General features: G+C 36.2%; 1 protein-coding gene across 1 annotated transcript in view; it reads left to right on the top strand.

The window, feature by feature from the left end:
- The window catches only part of SAMD3 (sterile alpha motif domain containing 3), a 45,336-nt gene that overhangs the window by 29,923 nt on the left and 3,147 nt on the right, over positions 1–12,266 (top strand). The window contains exons 8-10 of the mRNA XM_017656241.3: positions 7,127–7,327; positions 11,333–11,504; positions 11,982–12,064. Of these exons, the coding sequence (XP_017511730.2) occupies positions 7,127–7,327; positions 11,333–11,504; positions 11,982–12,064 (456 nt within the window). The remainder of the gene's footprint in view (positions 1–7,126; positions 7,328–11,332; positions 11,505–11,981; positions 12,065–12,266) is intronic.

The following is a 12,266-nucleotide window of genomic DNA, read 5'->3' as shown; positions in this document are numbered from 1 at the left end:
ATGGCTGCTCACCCATTTAATCAGTTCACCTCCTCCAGACAATCAGCAGAATTGTACTTCTCCACTCACTCCCTGGAGGTTGGGTATGGCTGTGAGACTGACTTTGACCAATGAAATGGGAGCAGAAGTGACATGTGCATTGGTGATCCAGTGTGCAGTGTCCCATCCCCCCTTTCCTTTGTGGTGATGCCTGACAACCTTCTAGCTGATGGTCCCAGGTGCTTGAGTGAGGATGATGAGGGGGTAGGCCCTGAGATAGACATGTCACATGAGTGATAAATAAGCTTCTGGTGCTTTAAGGTCTAGGATTTGTGAGGCACAACAACATAATAATGCTGCCCTTTCTGAGTAATGCCAGGGGCTGCAGACATAGTGTGTGACTCTGTGGCTCCACATCCAAGTGATTCTCCTCTATTTGTGCTGCCTTCATGAAGTGACAGAGACATTTTTGAGGATCTAGCTGATCCTCCATCCTCCCCAGGGATTTCACTGTATCCTGTATTATATCTAGGTTGGGGAGGTCCACGAAAGGCATTGTTATATATCATAATAAAAAATGCTCAAAATATAAGGAAACATTATTTTGCTTTATGTAAAAATATGTAGTTTTCATTTTTTCAGCTAATCCATTTGAAGATTCTTTCTAGCTCCTCAATACTAGGAGTAAATACTAATATAATGTTCTGGTTAATTTATGTGACCTTCATTTTAAGGATGTTTTTCAAAGTCTGAAAGATGGAATAAATAAAACTAGTATTTTTCCCCATCTTGATGGGAAATGTCCTATCAAACATGCTGGGGATGGGGGTAAAAAAAACCCAAACATATGCTGGAAATGTGGTGGTACTCTCTCTAGAAAGGTTAACATACTTTATTTTAACCTATATGATGTCTAGGACAGTGATGCAGGGATTTAATAAATCTTTGCAAGGTGTCCTTGTATCCCAAAGTCCTGCAAACATTTGCTAAATAAATAAATAAATAAAGTGCCTGCCTGGTGCTAAATTACTAACACTGTACTTACAATTTACTCCTCTCAAAATTTTTCTTTTTCTACTTATTGGGTAAATATGTAACCTATAACTTCGAAAGTCATGAAGTAGTTTTGTGTGTTAGCTTTCTTTGGCTTAGAAAGAAAATGGAATTGAAAGTTAGGCAAACCCTGCTTAGACAGTCAAATGCTGAGACTGTCTCCTAGGCTCCTTTAGATGTCTTTTATGGCATTTACTGTTTGTTCCTTGCTGCACCTGACACATAATGACTTATTGTATAAATACTAATCATTTTTATAGTCTTTTCCACAGATGTTCCTCTCAGGGTGCAAAACTGAACAAGACAGCAAAAGTTGAAGAAAAATGTTGACAGTTTATTGCATTCTGGATATAATGCAATTACTGCCATCAGCAGGTGGCAAATTTACTACTACTGTGAAGTTTTACATGTCAGCTGTGCACTTGAAGACATGGGGCAAAGTTGCAGTTTCGCTGCTGACTGAGCCCCATGAAGAACGCTAAGCAAAGAGACCGTTAAGTTGCATAAGGAAGCATCATTTCCAAAGTCAATTTGATGACAATAGAACTGAAAACAGGAATGATTGGAATTGCTTATGAAGGAAAGAAAGCCTAGCATCTATGCAGCACAGTCCAGGAGAAATATAATACAAACCACACACGTGATTTAAAATTTTCTAGTCGTCACATTTAAAAAAGTAAAAAGAAGCAGGTGGAATTATAATATTAATAGTATATTTTATTTAACCCAGTATATCCATAATATTATCAACTTGCAATCATTACAAAAAAATGCTAATAAGATGTTTTACATTCTTTTTTTGTATACTCAGGTTTTGAAATACAGTATTTCCAGCACACATCTCAGTTTGGACTAACCACATCTCACATGCTCAGGAGCCACATACGGCTAGTGGCTACTGTACTGAAGGACTCAGATAAACACAGCCTTAGGGGAATTAGAAGGTGAAATAACACTCTTGAGGGGACACCATATTTAGCAGGGAGCATGACTTACCTGCTGATGGTGTTCGGAGCTATAGTCTCCAAATCTTAGGTATAGGGCCTTTACATTGTGCCTTTAAAGTACAATTTTAATGAGGTACTTATGTAACAATTATTAAATTTTCATGACAAGATACTTTGTAAACTGGTTCAGACTGCAAGATATAGAACAAAGTTATGGTTAATGAAAGTTAAGGTGAACTTTTATTCATCTCTGGGAGGAAAACATTGTAACTATACATTTGAAACTATGCTGTGTTTTACTAGGTCAAAAGCAGTCTCAATTTTCTGTTAAAATGTAATTTAGAAATACTATCCTCCTCTTTTTCCATTCCAGCTGTCGACTTAGACTAAAAGCTGGCTCGAGCTGAGCGTTCTGCTCTTCCACCATCTCTCTAGGAGCCACCGGTGGCTGAGGTGTTGGGAGAGCCCACTCTGTTACCACTGCTGATGCATTAAAGAAGGCACGACATAAACTTGTTACCCCGTTTGGCTCCAACTCCATCAATGTTCTGGTTAACTTAGGCTGATTCCTTTCCATCACAAGTCCCATGGGTGACTCCCACCCTTCCCCTCAGTGTACCCAAACGAGGAATGCTCCATGTTTGATTCCTTGTGTTACTACTTGAGCTTGCCCGCCTGCCTTTGCCTACAGATGCCCAGCAGGAGACTCTGCTGCTACTATGGCTGTTCTGTAAGATTCAGACATCTCTCATCCACCAGTTCCCTCACCTCAGTGTGTGCTGCCAAGGAAACCAGTCTGTTGGAACCAGGCCATCCATGCCCTTAGAGAAGTGGGGGCTGCACTAAGAAGGAACCCAAACACTCGGCCATTTCCATGCTTGGGAGAGTCACTTCCCCTTTGAGAATCTTAATTTGCTCATCAGTAAAGTGAGAAGCATGGACCAGATGATTTTTCTAAGTTCCTTTCAGCTCTAATGATACAGAATTCATTAAAAGGGTGAAATAGGTGAAGGGGATAAAGAGGGACAAAATCCCAATTATAAAATAAATTTGTCATGGGGATGAAGGTCCAGCATAGGGAAAGCAGTCAATAATATTGTAATAACTGTATGTTGACAGATGGTAACTACACTTATCATGGTGAGCATTTAGTAATGTATATGATTGTCAAGTGACTATGTTATACACCTGCCACAAATATAATATTGCATGTCAACTGTGCTTCAATTGGAAAAATTTTTTTAATATAAATAAAAAACATTTTTAAAGGTGGAGAATTCTAAATTCTAATGCAGCCAGCTAGCTATTCCTTCTAATAAGGAACTTCAATCTAGGCCCCAAGGCATGACATAATGTTAGTCAGATCAGATAGAAGCTTCCTAGAAACTCTACTTTCTGTGACATTTTGTGAATTGAGTGGGGATTTAGGGGAAGGCACTACACCCTGTGTGTAGTAGTCTACAAATGTCAGCATCAGCAATTATAGAACTTGCATTGTATGTCAATAAAAGGAAAGCTGTTTATATAATTAAACTTTTTTCCTTTTCTCTTCAACAATTAGGATTTTTTAATTTGAAAACTTTGTCATTATTATAAACTTGAGACTTATAAAAGAATATATAGAGTATATGTGTAATTTACGAGACAGAATGAACACTGAGCATCCAACATTCAGCTTTAAAATAGGAACACTGTCCGTACCGTTGTTTGCCTGTGTTTTCTCAAACCCTCTCCCATCTCCTTCCTTTGCAACATCACTGCCATCCACTCTGAATTTTATCAGTCACCTGTTAACATGTATATGTGTGTGTATACACACACATGATTCGATGTGTGCATGCATGATTTCTTAGATGGTGCAAAAACAGTATGTTATCAATGATTGCCTTTTACTCAGTTGAATGTCACTGGGATTCATCCAGGCTAAGTTCTGCTGTGTACTTCATTCATTTTCATATTGGCTTAAAACTCTATTGTAACAACAAAAGACAGTTTATTTGGCAATTCTTTTATTGACAGACGCTTGTTCCCAGTTCTTGCTATTAGGAACTACACAGCCTTGATCATTCTTGTATGTCCTGGTGTGTATGTGCAGGCTGTTTTCAAGCACATAGATACTTAGGAGTGGAATTGCTGGCACACTGGGTATTCAAATAAGTTGTTTTATCAGACCAATTTTATAACCACCAATTATTTTCCTAGGTGGTTGCAGCATTTAAACTGGCTGAACAGAGCTTGTTATTATCAGACTTCTCTCTGCCACACACCCCAAGTAAAATAACTTTTAGATAAGATACCAAGATAACCCCCTCTTATACCAAGAAAACAATAGATTGGAAGAAGAATAGTACCTTATTTAGTCTTAATTTTCATTTTAATTATTTATGGGGTTTATCATCTTTTCATATGTTTATGAAATATTCAAGTTTGCTGTAAAATGCCCAATCATGTCTTTTGCCTATTTTTCAATGAAGCTGTCTTTTTTTGTTTTTTATTTGTAAGAATCTTTTCTATATTGTGTATTCTGCTTCTTTACCTGCTATCTTCTCCCCATTTGTACCTTGCCTTTAAAATTTTTTATGGTGTCTTTTGGTAAAAGGTTTGTAAGTTTAATGCAGCCAGAATTGTCAATAATTTCTATTATGATTAGTGCTTTTAGGGACTCCTATATTGAAATAATAAGTATTCTTATATTTTTAAAAAGTTTATTTCTGCCTTTAATATTTAAGTTCTTAAGCCACGTCAAATTTATTTTTGCATAAACGGGCATGGTATAGAGCAATTTTCTTTTTTCTTTTTCCTCATAGGGATAAAACAATTTCCTATACCTTTTATAAAGCAATCCTTCTCTTTCCCAGGGATATGTGATGTCATCTCCTCTTTCCTCTTCTTTCCATAGCTCTGTGTCTAGAAGCTCTTCTGTGCTGCACTAGTAAAATGATCTATTCCTACATGACTACCAACTTCCCTTATTTTTACAGTTATTAAAATGTCTCGATACTTTTCCATCGCTACCTAATTGTTATTTTTTGAGGTGTGCCTTGGTTTTTTTTGGGGCCTTTTAATCTTTCATATGAATTTTAGAATCAGCTTGTTAAGTTCTTCAGAAGAATATTTTTGATTTTTGATAGATTTTTAGATTTTGGCAAAAATATTATTGGATCTATAGCTCTGTTTTGAGACAGATGACTACCCAATGATACTGAGTTTTTCTAACAGTGAACATTGTAGATCTATTCTTTAGGTCTTGTTAATACTTTCCAGTGATTTTGTAATTTTCTCAATAATGGTCTTGCACATCTTTATTAGTTTTATTTGTAGCTAGTTTATAGTTTTTGTTACAATCATCATAAGAAGTTACATTTTCTGTTTATTAGTAAACAATGATTTTACATTCATTGCTCTGACAATCTCTTTAATTCTAATAAATTATTTGTACATCATTTTGAGTTTTCTCTTAAACAATCATATCACTTATGAATAATGAAAATTTTGTTTCCAATTTTTATACCTCTTGTTTTTCTTTCTTATCTCGCTCTTCTGGCTAGGATCTCTAGCACAAACTGAGTAAGAGTATAATAGAACATCCTTGTCTTATTTCTGATTTTAAGGAGAATTCTTTTGAAAGTTCATCATTAAAAATGTTAGCTCTGGGTTTTTGGTAGGTGGCTTTATAAATTTTAAAAGTTTACCTTTGTCTTTTAAGAAAAGTTTTTTTATTTAATCTTAAATGGATGTTTAATTTTATAAAATGCTTTTTTCTGTATTATTTGAGACCATTATTTTTTCCCACTTTAACTGGTTAATGCAGTTTATGGTATTTACACATATTTAGATAATCCAGGTGAATTACAGAACTGCTAATAAGCTACATTTCTCAAAACCTATTTCTTTTTGGTCCAAATCTTTCCGTTACAGTGGCCCCAGAATTCCGGTTTCAGTATGAAAGTATGTGAAATGTAATGGCAAACCATACTTCCCTTGGTTTCTCTAGTTCCCCTATTGATGTCAACCATTGCTGCATTTCTAGGATAAACTCCTTAGGTGTTCCTTGTTCCTAAATGTGCAACTTTGTTCGTGAATGAGATTGACTTGTACTTTTCTTCCTATTATATTGTTCTTTTAGGTTTGGGGATTCACAGAATGGATTGGAGTTCATCATAGAATTCCTTTTTTCTGATTCCCTAATTTGCATACATTTGAAACACTGTTTCAAAAGTTTAGTGAAAATACCAAGTTTTGGTATTTTCTTTGTGGGAAGATTTTTATTTTCTAATTAAATATATGCAATTTCTTTTTACTCTGTTTGATAAATTATATTTTTCTAAGAAATTGTTCACTTGGTCTACGTCTTGCTAGTCATGCTATGTTCATAGAAAGTCGTTCTACCTGAAGATTTCTAACATGCTTCTAAAAGTAGTTATAAAGAAGAATTTTAGGATCTTTACCATCTTTTTTATCTTTTACAGGTAACATCTGTTCACATTCTGGTCAGCACGACAGTATGTGAACTAGTTACAGCTCACCTGAGGGTCCTCTCAATGAATTTTTCTAGGAAGATTTTTTTTCTTGTCTCTTAATGCTGATTGTCTTAGATTTTTAATAAGAATATGTGGGAGTATTTCTTAGCCATCCCACCCCAACAAGGTAACCAATGTACAATAAATAGAATTGACAGTTTATTGGTTTAGCACCACAAAATACCTACTGTTATCATTTTGAGTCATCTGAAAAGGAAAAATATAAGAGCAGTAACAAAACTTCATTTCAAACCTCTTTTGTACCTCTTCTTAATATTTTGTCTTGTAAAATTTGAGTAGAAATAAAAACATCCCTGTTAAATGTGAACCTTCTGGGGAATCTAGATTTCTAGGTGGATGAGTGTGTAGAAAATGGAGTAACTCTTAGATATGTCAAGAGAACAGATTATAATTCCATAGTAAGTAATTAACTATTTGATTTGTTTGTAACATTAAAGACTGTCCATTTGGTAACAATATTCAAGGCCAAGCATAATCACACATGATAATGCTTACCTTCTGAGTTCATTCTTAAGAGTGTGCATTAACAGCCCGTAATTCATGGATGAAGTGTCGCACTGCCACTTGAAAGATGGAACATGTTGACATTTTGAAAATATTTTGCAGGATGAAACTGTTTGTTTAGATTCTGAAGTAGACAATGATATTAACTGGTTACAGCAAGAATATGTGAAAAGAGAAAAGGACTGGAGAGAAATTGATAAGAGGATGAGCCAGACACTGGAAATAAGAAGAAAGTTGATTGGCAGCAGAACACCTCTGAAGGACATTCTTAAAATGTTTCCTTTCTTGAAGTGCCCTTACCAGGTATCTTTATTCACTTGGGATACTCTTTGATTGTAGTGTCCAAATTGATTTTTTTTCTCTTTCCTCTTGGAGTGCTAACAGACTGTGTAGCAAGATGGTGGGTGTGAATCTCAGTAAGGTGTGCAAAGCTCTGGGGGCTACTTCCAGGACAATTGGGTAAGAATTTCTGAAAGCATATTCTGATAATATGCACTGGCTGCCAGCAAATGTCTTCTGCCTTTAGACATATTGTAGAGGCTGGGGGACCACTACTTTAGGGGTGTTTTGGCAGTGTGACACAAATTTTCCCTTTGATTGCATTTAGATAGTCAGAATAGCTTATTAAGGAACTGTTAGAGATATATTAACAGATATATGTATGCAACATAACCCAAAATCTATTTCCTTTATAATTCCAAATCACTTCATAAAGAGGTCTTAAAATGTATAAAGTTTAATGGGTCAGTTTAAAATCCTTCCATTTAACTTATTTAAAAAGGCCATTAAAGGGTGCTATTTTTAGTGGAATTCTAGCTGTAGTATATAATGAATTACTCATCAAAATTTTTACCTGAGAACACATTTCATGGACCAATTCTGTGGGCATCATTAGCTATATTAAAAATGAAAAGTTTTATGTGTTTTTCTTCTTCCCCAGAACACTGAAATAAGAATTTGCCTGCGTGTTTAATCTGATAATAATACCTATAGCAACCATGTGAGTGCTTACCGCAGAGCGGGCATGTTCTCGGTGCTGTACATGGAGTATTGTATCTCATCCTCTCTCAGCAACCATAGCATGCTTAGTGTTTGCTTTCTTATTCTTTGGGTGGACAAAACCAAAACAGACCTTCCCAAACAAATGATAAAATCAAGTCTGACAGGACCAAAATGATTGACCAGTAATTTAACTGCCTTCCAGACAAAATTTGACACCCTTTAAAGGAACACTATTTAATCCAGACTTCCTACCAGAAGGTAACTAGGGGTAATAGTGAGTGGGGTCCCTCTGGTTTCCACCTGTGAACCCTGGCTATGGGAGAGCTGGCACCACGTATTGGATGCTAATATAGAGCATATACATCCTTCTGGAGAACCTTTCCCCAGCCCTGCAAGGTAATGCTACATAATGGTGTTGTATCTGTTATCAAAGGCCATTCTACCATTCTGTTGGTGGAGAAGCTGCTAAGAACAGGTATTATCACTGTGGGGTATCTGAGCAGAGAAATGGTGTATATATATTATATATATGTTATATATAGATAGAGATATAAAATGTGAATATATACATACACACATGTGTATGTGTATTTTATACATATTATGTGTATATATATATATATATATTATATATGTAGAACCAAATTGAAATTCAGAACTGAAAATACACTTACCTGAAATGAAAACATCACTGGACAAGGAAATACATACTGGGACATGCAAAGAAAGTGTGAACTTTCTGTGAACTTGAAGATAGATTACTAGAAATGATCTAATCTGAACGACATAAAGGATTAAGATTAGCAACCTGTTGGACAAAACCTGTGCTGTGGAGAGAGGGACTTTGCTGTGGCTAACCATTCACAGCTGAGAATTTGGTTATATGAGTTTTGGGGAAGGTTGTGCAAATAAGTAAATACATTGAGGATAATGGAAGCCATGTTTCTCACTGTAAAAGAGAAAATCTGTGGAAAAGGAGTATGTCAGAGTAAGCCCTGTGGTGTTCGGTTGGAACTGAAGGCAGACATGTGAATATGGTTTTTAATATTTATATAGAGATATATTAAGTTATAGATGTTTGTATGTTTACATGTGTGTATTATATGCAAAGATATATTTCCTAGCTTTGTATCCCTGCTTAGATGTTTTTGCTCTACAATAGAGCATTAACACCTTTAGCAATGAACAAACCAAGCGCTTAAATCTTAGTTTCTAAATACCATACTCCATCAAAAGGAACCAGGGGCTCTTGGAGAAATAGTTGACTGCAGGGCTGGGCCAGAAAAAATACAAGATGAGCCTGAAATATTGTGTGCCAGAAATTAAGGAAGTGCTCACAGACCAATAGGATATGTCGAGAGGATACAAAAGTCAGCTTGAAGCATCTCCTGCTTATCAAATCTGGACAATCTGATCATTAATATAAATAATGAAAGGACCAGTCATAACCATTTGAGTCAAATAGAAATTTATTAATCTGTAGTGATCTATGTACATAAATAAAACAAATGTGAGAGAAGAGTAAGCTCTGTCCTAAAGTAGAAAACCAACTAATAAATTTAGAAAAAAAGATGGAATAGAAAATCACCATTTGGCGACTATCACAGAAATACTGGATTCTGGCCAGAATCATCAGTGGATGCTTGTCTCATGGATGAAAGTCACAGAAGGAACAGGTGTTTAGATAAACTGAAAGATCTCCTCATGCAATATGACTATGTATTAGTAAGTACAGCATATATATAAACTAACTTAACAGTGAAGAAACCTGGCAGATTCCATCGTAACCAAGTGATCTAAGTTAATACCTGCAGTAACAGGAGCAACTACCACCTAGGCTTCCTGATGGAGTGAGAAGCACCAGCCTTCTTGCCAAAAGTGCATAAATCATGGAGAAACGTCATACAAACCTAGACTGAGACTAACAAAGTAACTGGACTCAATGAATATAAGGAAAAATGAAGCAGTTTCAGACTGAAGGAGACTAAAGAGACATCATCTTTAAATCTCATGTGGTTCTGGATGAGACCCTGGACTTTTATATAAAGAGCATGATTGTAACAACTGGCAAACTTCAGTGGGGTCCATGATTAGATTTTTTGGTTCTGATGGTTGTGCTCTGGTTACACAGGGGAGTGTCTTTGTACTTTGGACATACACACAGAGGGTTAAGGGGTAAGAGCGCAGTATGTCTACAGCTTACTTTCAAATGGACAAGAAATGTTAGCCCAGGAGGAAGGTGCATGAGGGGGATTTATGAGCTCTGTTTACCATTTTGGCAACTTTAATGTAAACTTGAGATTCTTTCAAAGTAAAAGGTGAAAAAAAATCCTTTACCTATGCACCCAGGAAAATGGTGGATTGTCCACCTTCATGCCTCCCTTCACGGCTCCCTGCTGAGAGAACCCCTTTTCAGGTTATTAATCTATAGTATTGGCCCACTAAGGGTTGCTTGATAACAGAGACACTATGCCTCTATGGGAATGGGCATTCCAGTGTTCTCATAACTACTTTTGGACCAAGGCTTGGCCAATTGATGATCTACCAAAATATTCAAGGGATGATGAGACCCAGTGGGTTATGTCAGTGTTCTTTACAGTTTTAGGGACAGCGATGATTACATTAATCCTGCTGGTGTGCATGGTGAATTGTCTTATAATTTCTGTTAAAAAATAAAAAATGTGGGGAGGGGGCAGTCATGGTGAAATTCTCTGAGGGGAGATCTTGGACAGTGTCGGACAAAGGTGGCTTTGAGTAAAGGGGTTTCCATACAGGCAAACCGGTTTTGCTTTGGCCTTGTAGTTACATCTCCGACACATATTGTTTTTCAGCATTTGTCTGTCTCTAAAGCTCTGCTTTTCTCTTTAGGATGCTATGGTTGGGTATTTTTCAAGGTTTGCTTCCCAACATCCAAGTTTTCTTCTTTTGCTTCTTGCTGGACACTGCCCAAATCTGACAATGTAGTTTACCTGAAGAAATGTAAGGCCACAGAATTTCAGCTGGGTAACCAAATAGTCAAAATATGTATATATACTTTGGAACCTTCATTTAGTTGAGTCTGGATGCAAAGTCTTACTTCCATGGGCTTAGAAATTGGCCATGTCCATTACTTGTTTTTTTTTCCTATTGACTTCAGCTTTTCATTCTTTTCTCCTCTATTGTAAGCCTTTATTCTCCATAAAGCTACTCAAATAGTATACTGTACTTTAGACTAGCATTCTAAGTATGATATAATCCTGAAAGTTACTTCCATGCATTCTATACACTAGCTTTTCTTGTGACCTGTTGTTTTTCTTATTTTTTCAGCTGTTCAGAGAATTCCAACTTCTTACAAGGATAGATATTTATAAGAAAACAAGGCACATTTTGGAATCCTATTCAGAGACTATACTGACTTCTTTTTCAGTGGTGGACAATCCAATCAACATTGCATTGCAAGAAAAAATGAAACGGCACACAGATGAGGACATGTTGAAACGTTAGTAAACCTGGGGAAGTGGGGGGACTTGGCCTCAGGAATCTGTGTAACTCACGGTACACTCTACTTTGGTAATAAAGTGAAATGTGGGAAAGAAAAAATAACTTCTCAAATACAAGTTCAGGTATAGTTTTAAAGTGTACTTGGTATTGTAAAATTATATTTAGGAAGCTAGTAACCTGTTAATTTAATAATGCAAATCACAAGATAAAGCTTGCTAAAATCATCCTGGCTGATGGACAGTGTACAGAACTCTCATATTCTGGCCATGATCTGGAGAGCAGAACATGAGATCTTGAATGTTTTTTAGAAGGGGATGTTGATTAAAATGGTTCTGAAAGACTGATCTAAGAAGGCTAGTTTGTTCTCTGTAGAAGGTAATGATGCTTTAAAAAGTACATATGTTTTAATACGGCTTTGCTCACAACTGATAAAAGCTTATTTTTACTTGGAGTATAAGCATGTTTGCTTTGACAGATATGAAGATGACAGCCACGTGTTTACTTCTACCAGATGTTTTTGGGGACGATCCCAGCCTTTTTGTCATTGTGAATGAGAAGGTATGCTGTACGTCAGTGATCACTGGTTTGAGTTTTCACATCATCATAATTGATTTGAAAGCAGGGCGCTGGTCTATTTTGAAGGGTGTTTTTGTCATATATACAAATATGACATGTGGCAACAAGCTCATTTATTGTAATACCATAGTCAAACTGAGGCACTTTGTATTATTTAGCTATTTTACATATCACAGGGTAGTGA

The sequence above is a fragment of the Manis javanica genome, chromosome 13, assembly GCF_040802235.1.
Source record: "Manis javanica isolate MJ-LG chromosome 13, MJ_LKY, whole genome shotgun sequence".
Lineage (NCBI taxonomy): Eukaryota > Metazoa > Chordata > Mammalia > Pholidota > Manidae > Manis > Manis javanica.
This window is presented reverse-complemented; position numbering and strand designations above follow the sequence as displayed.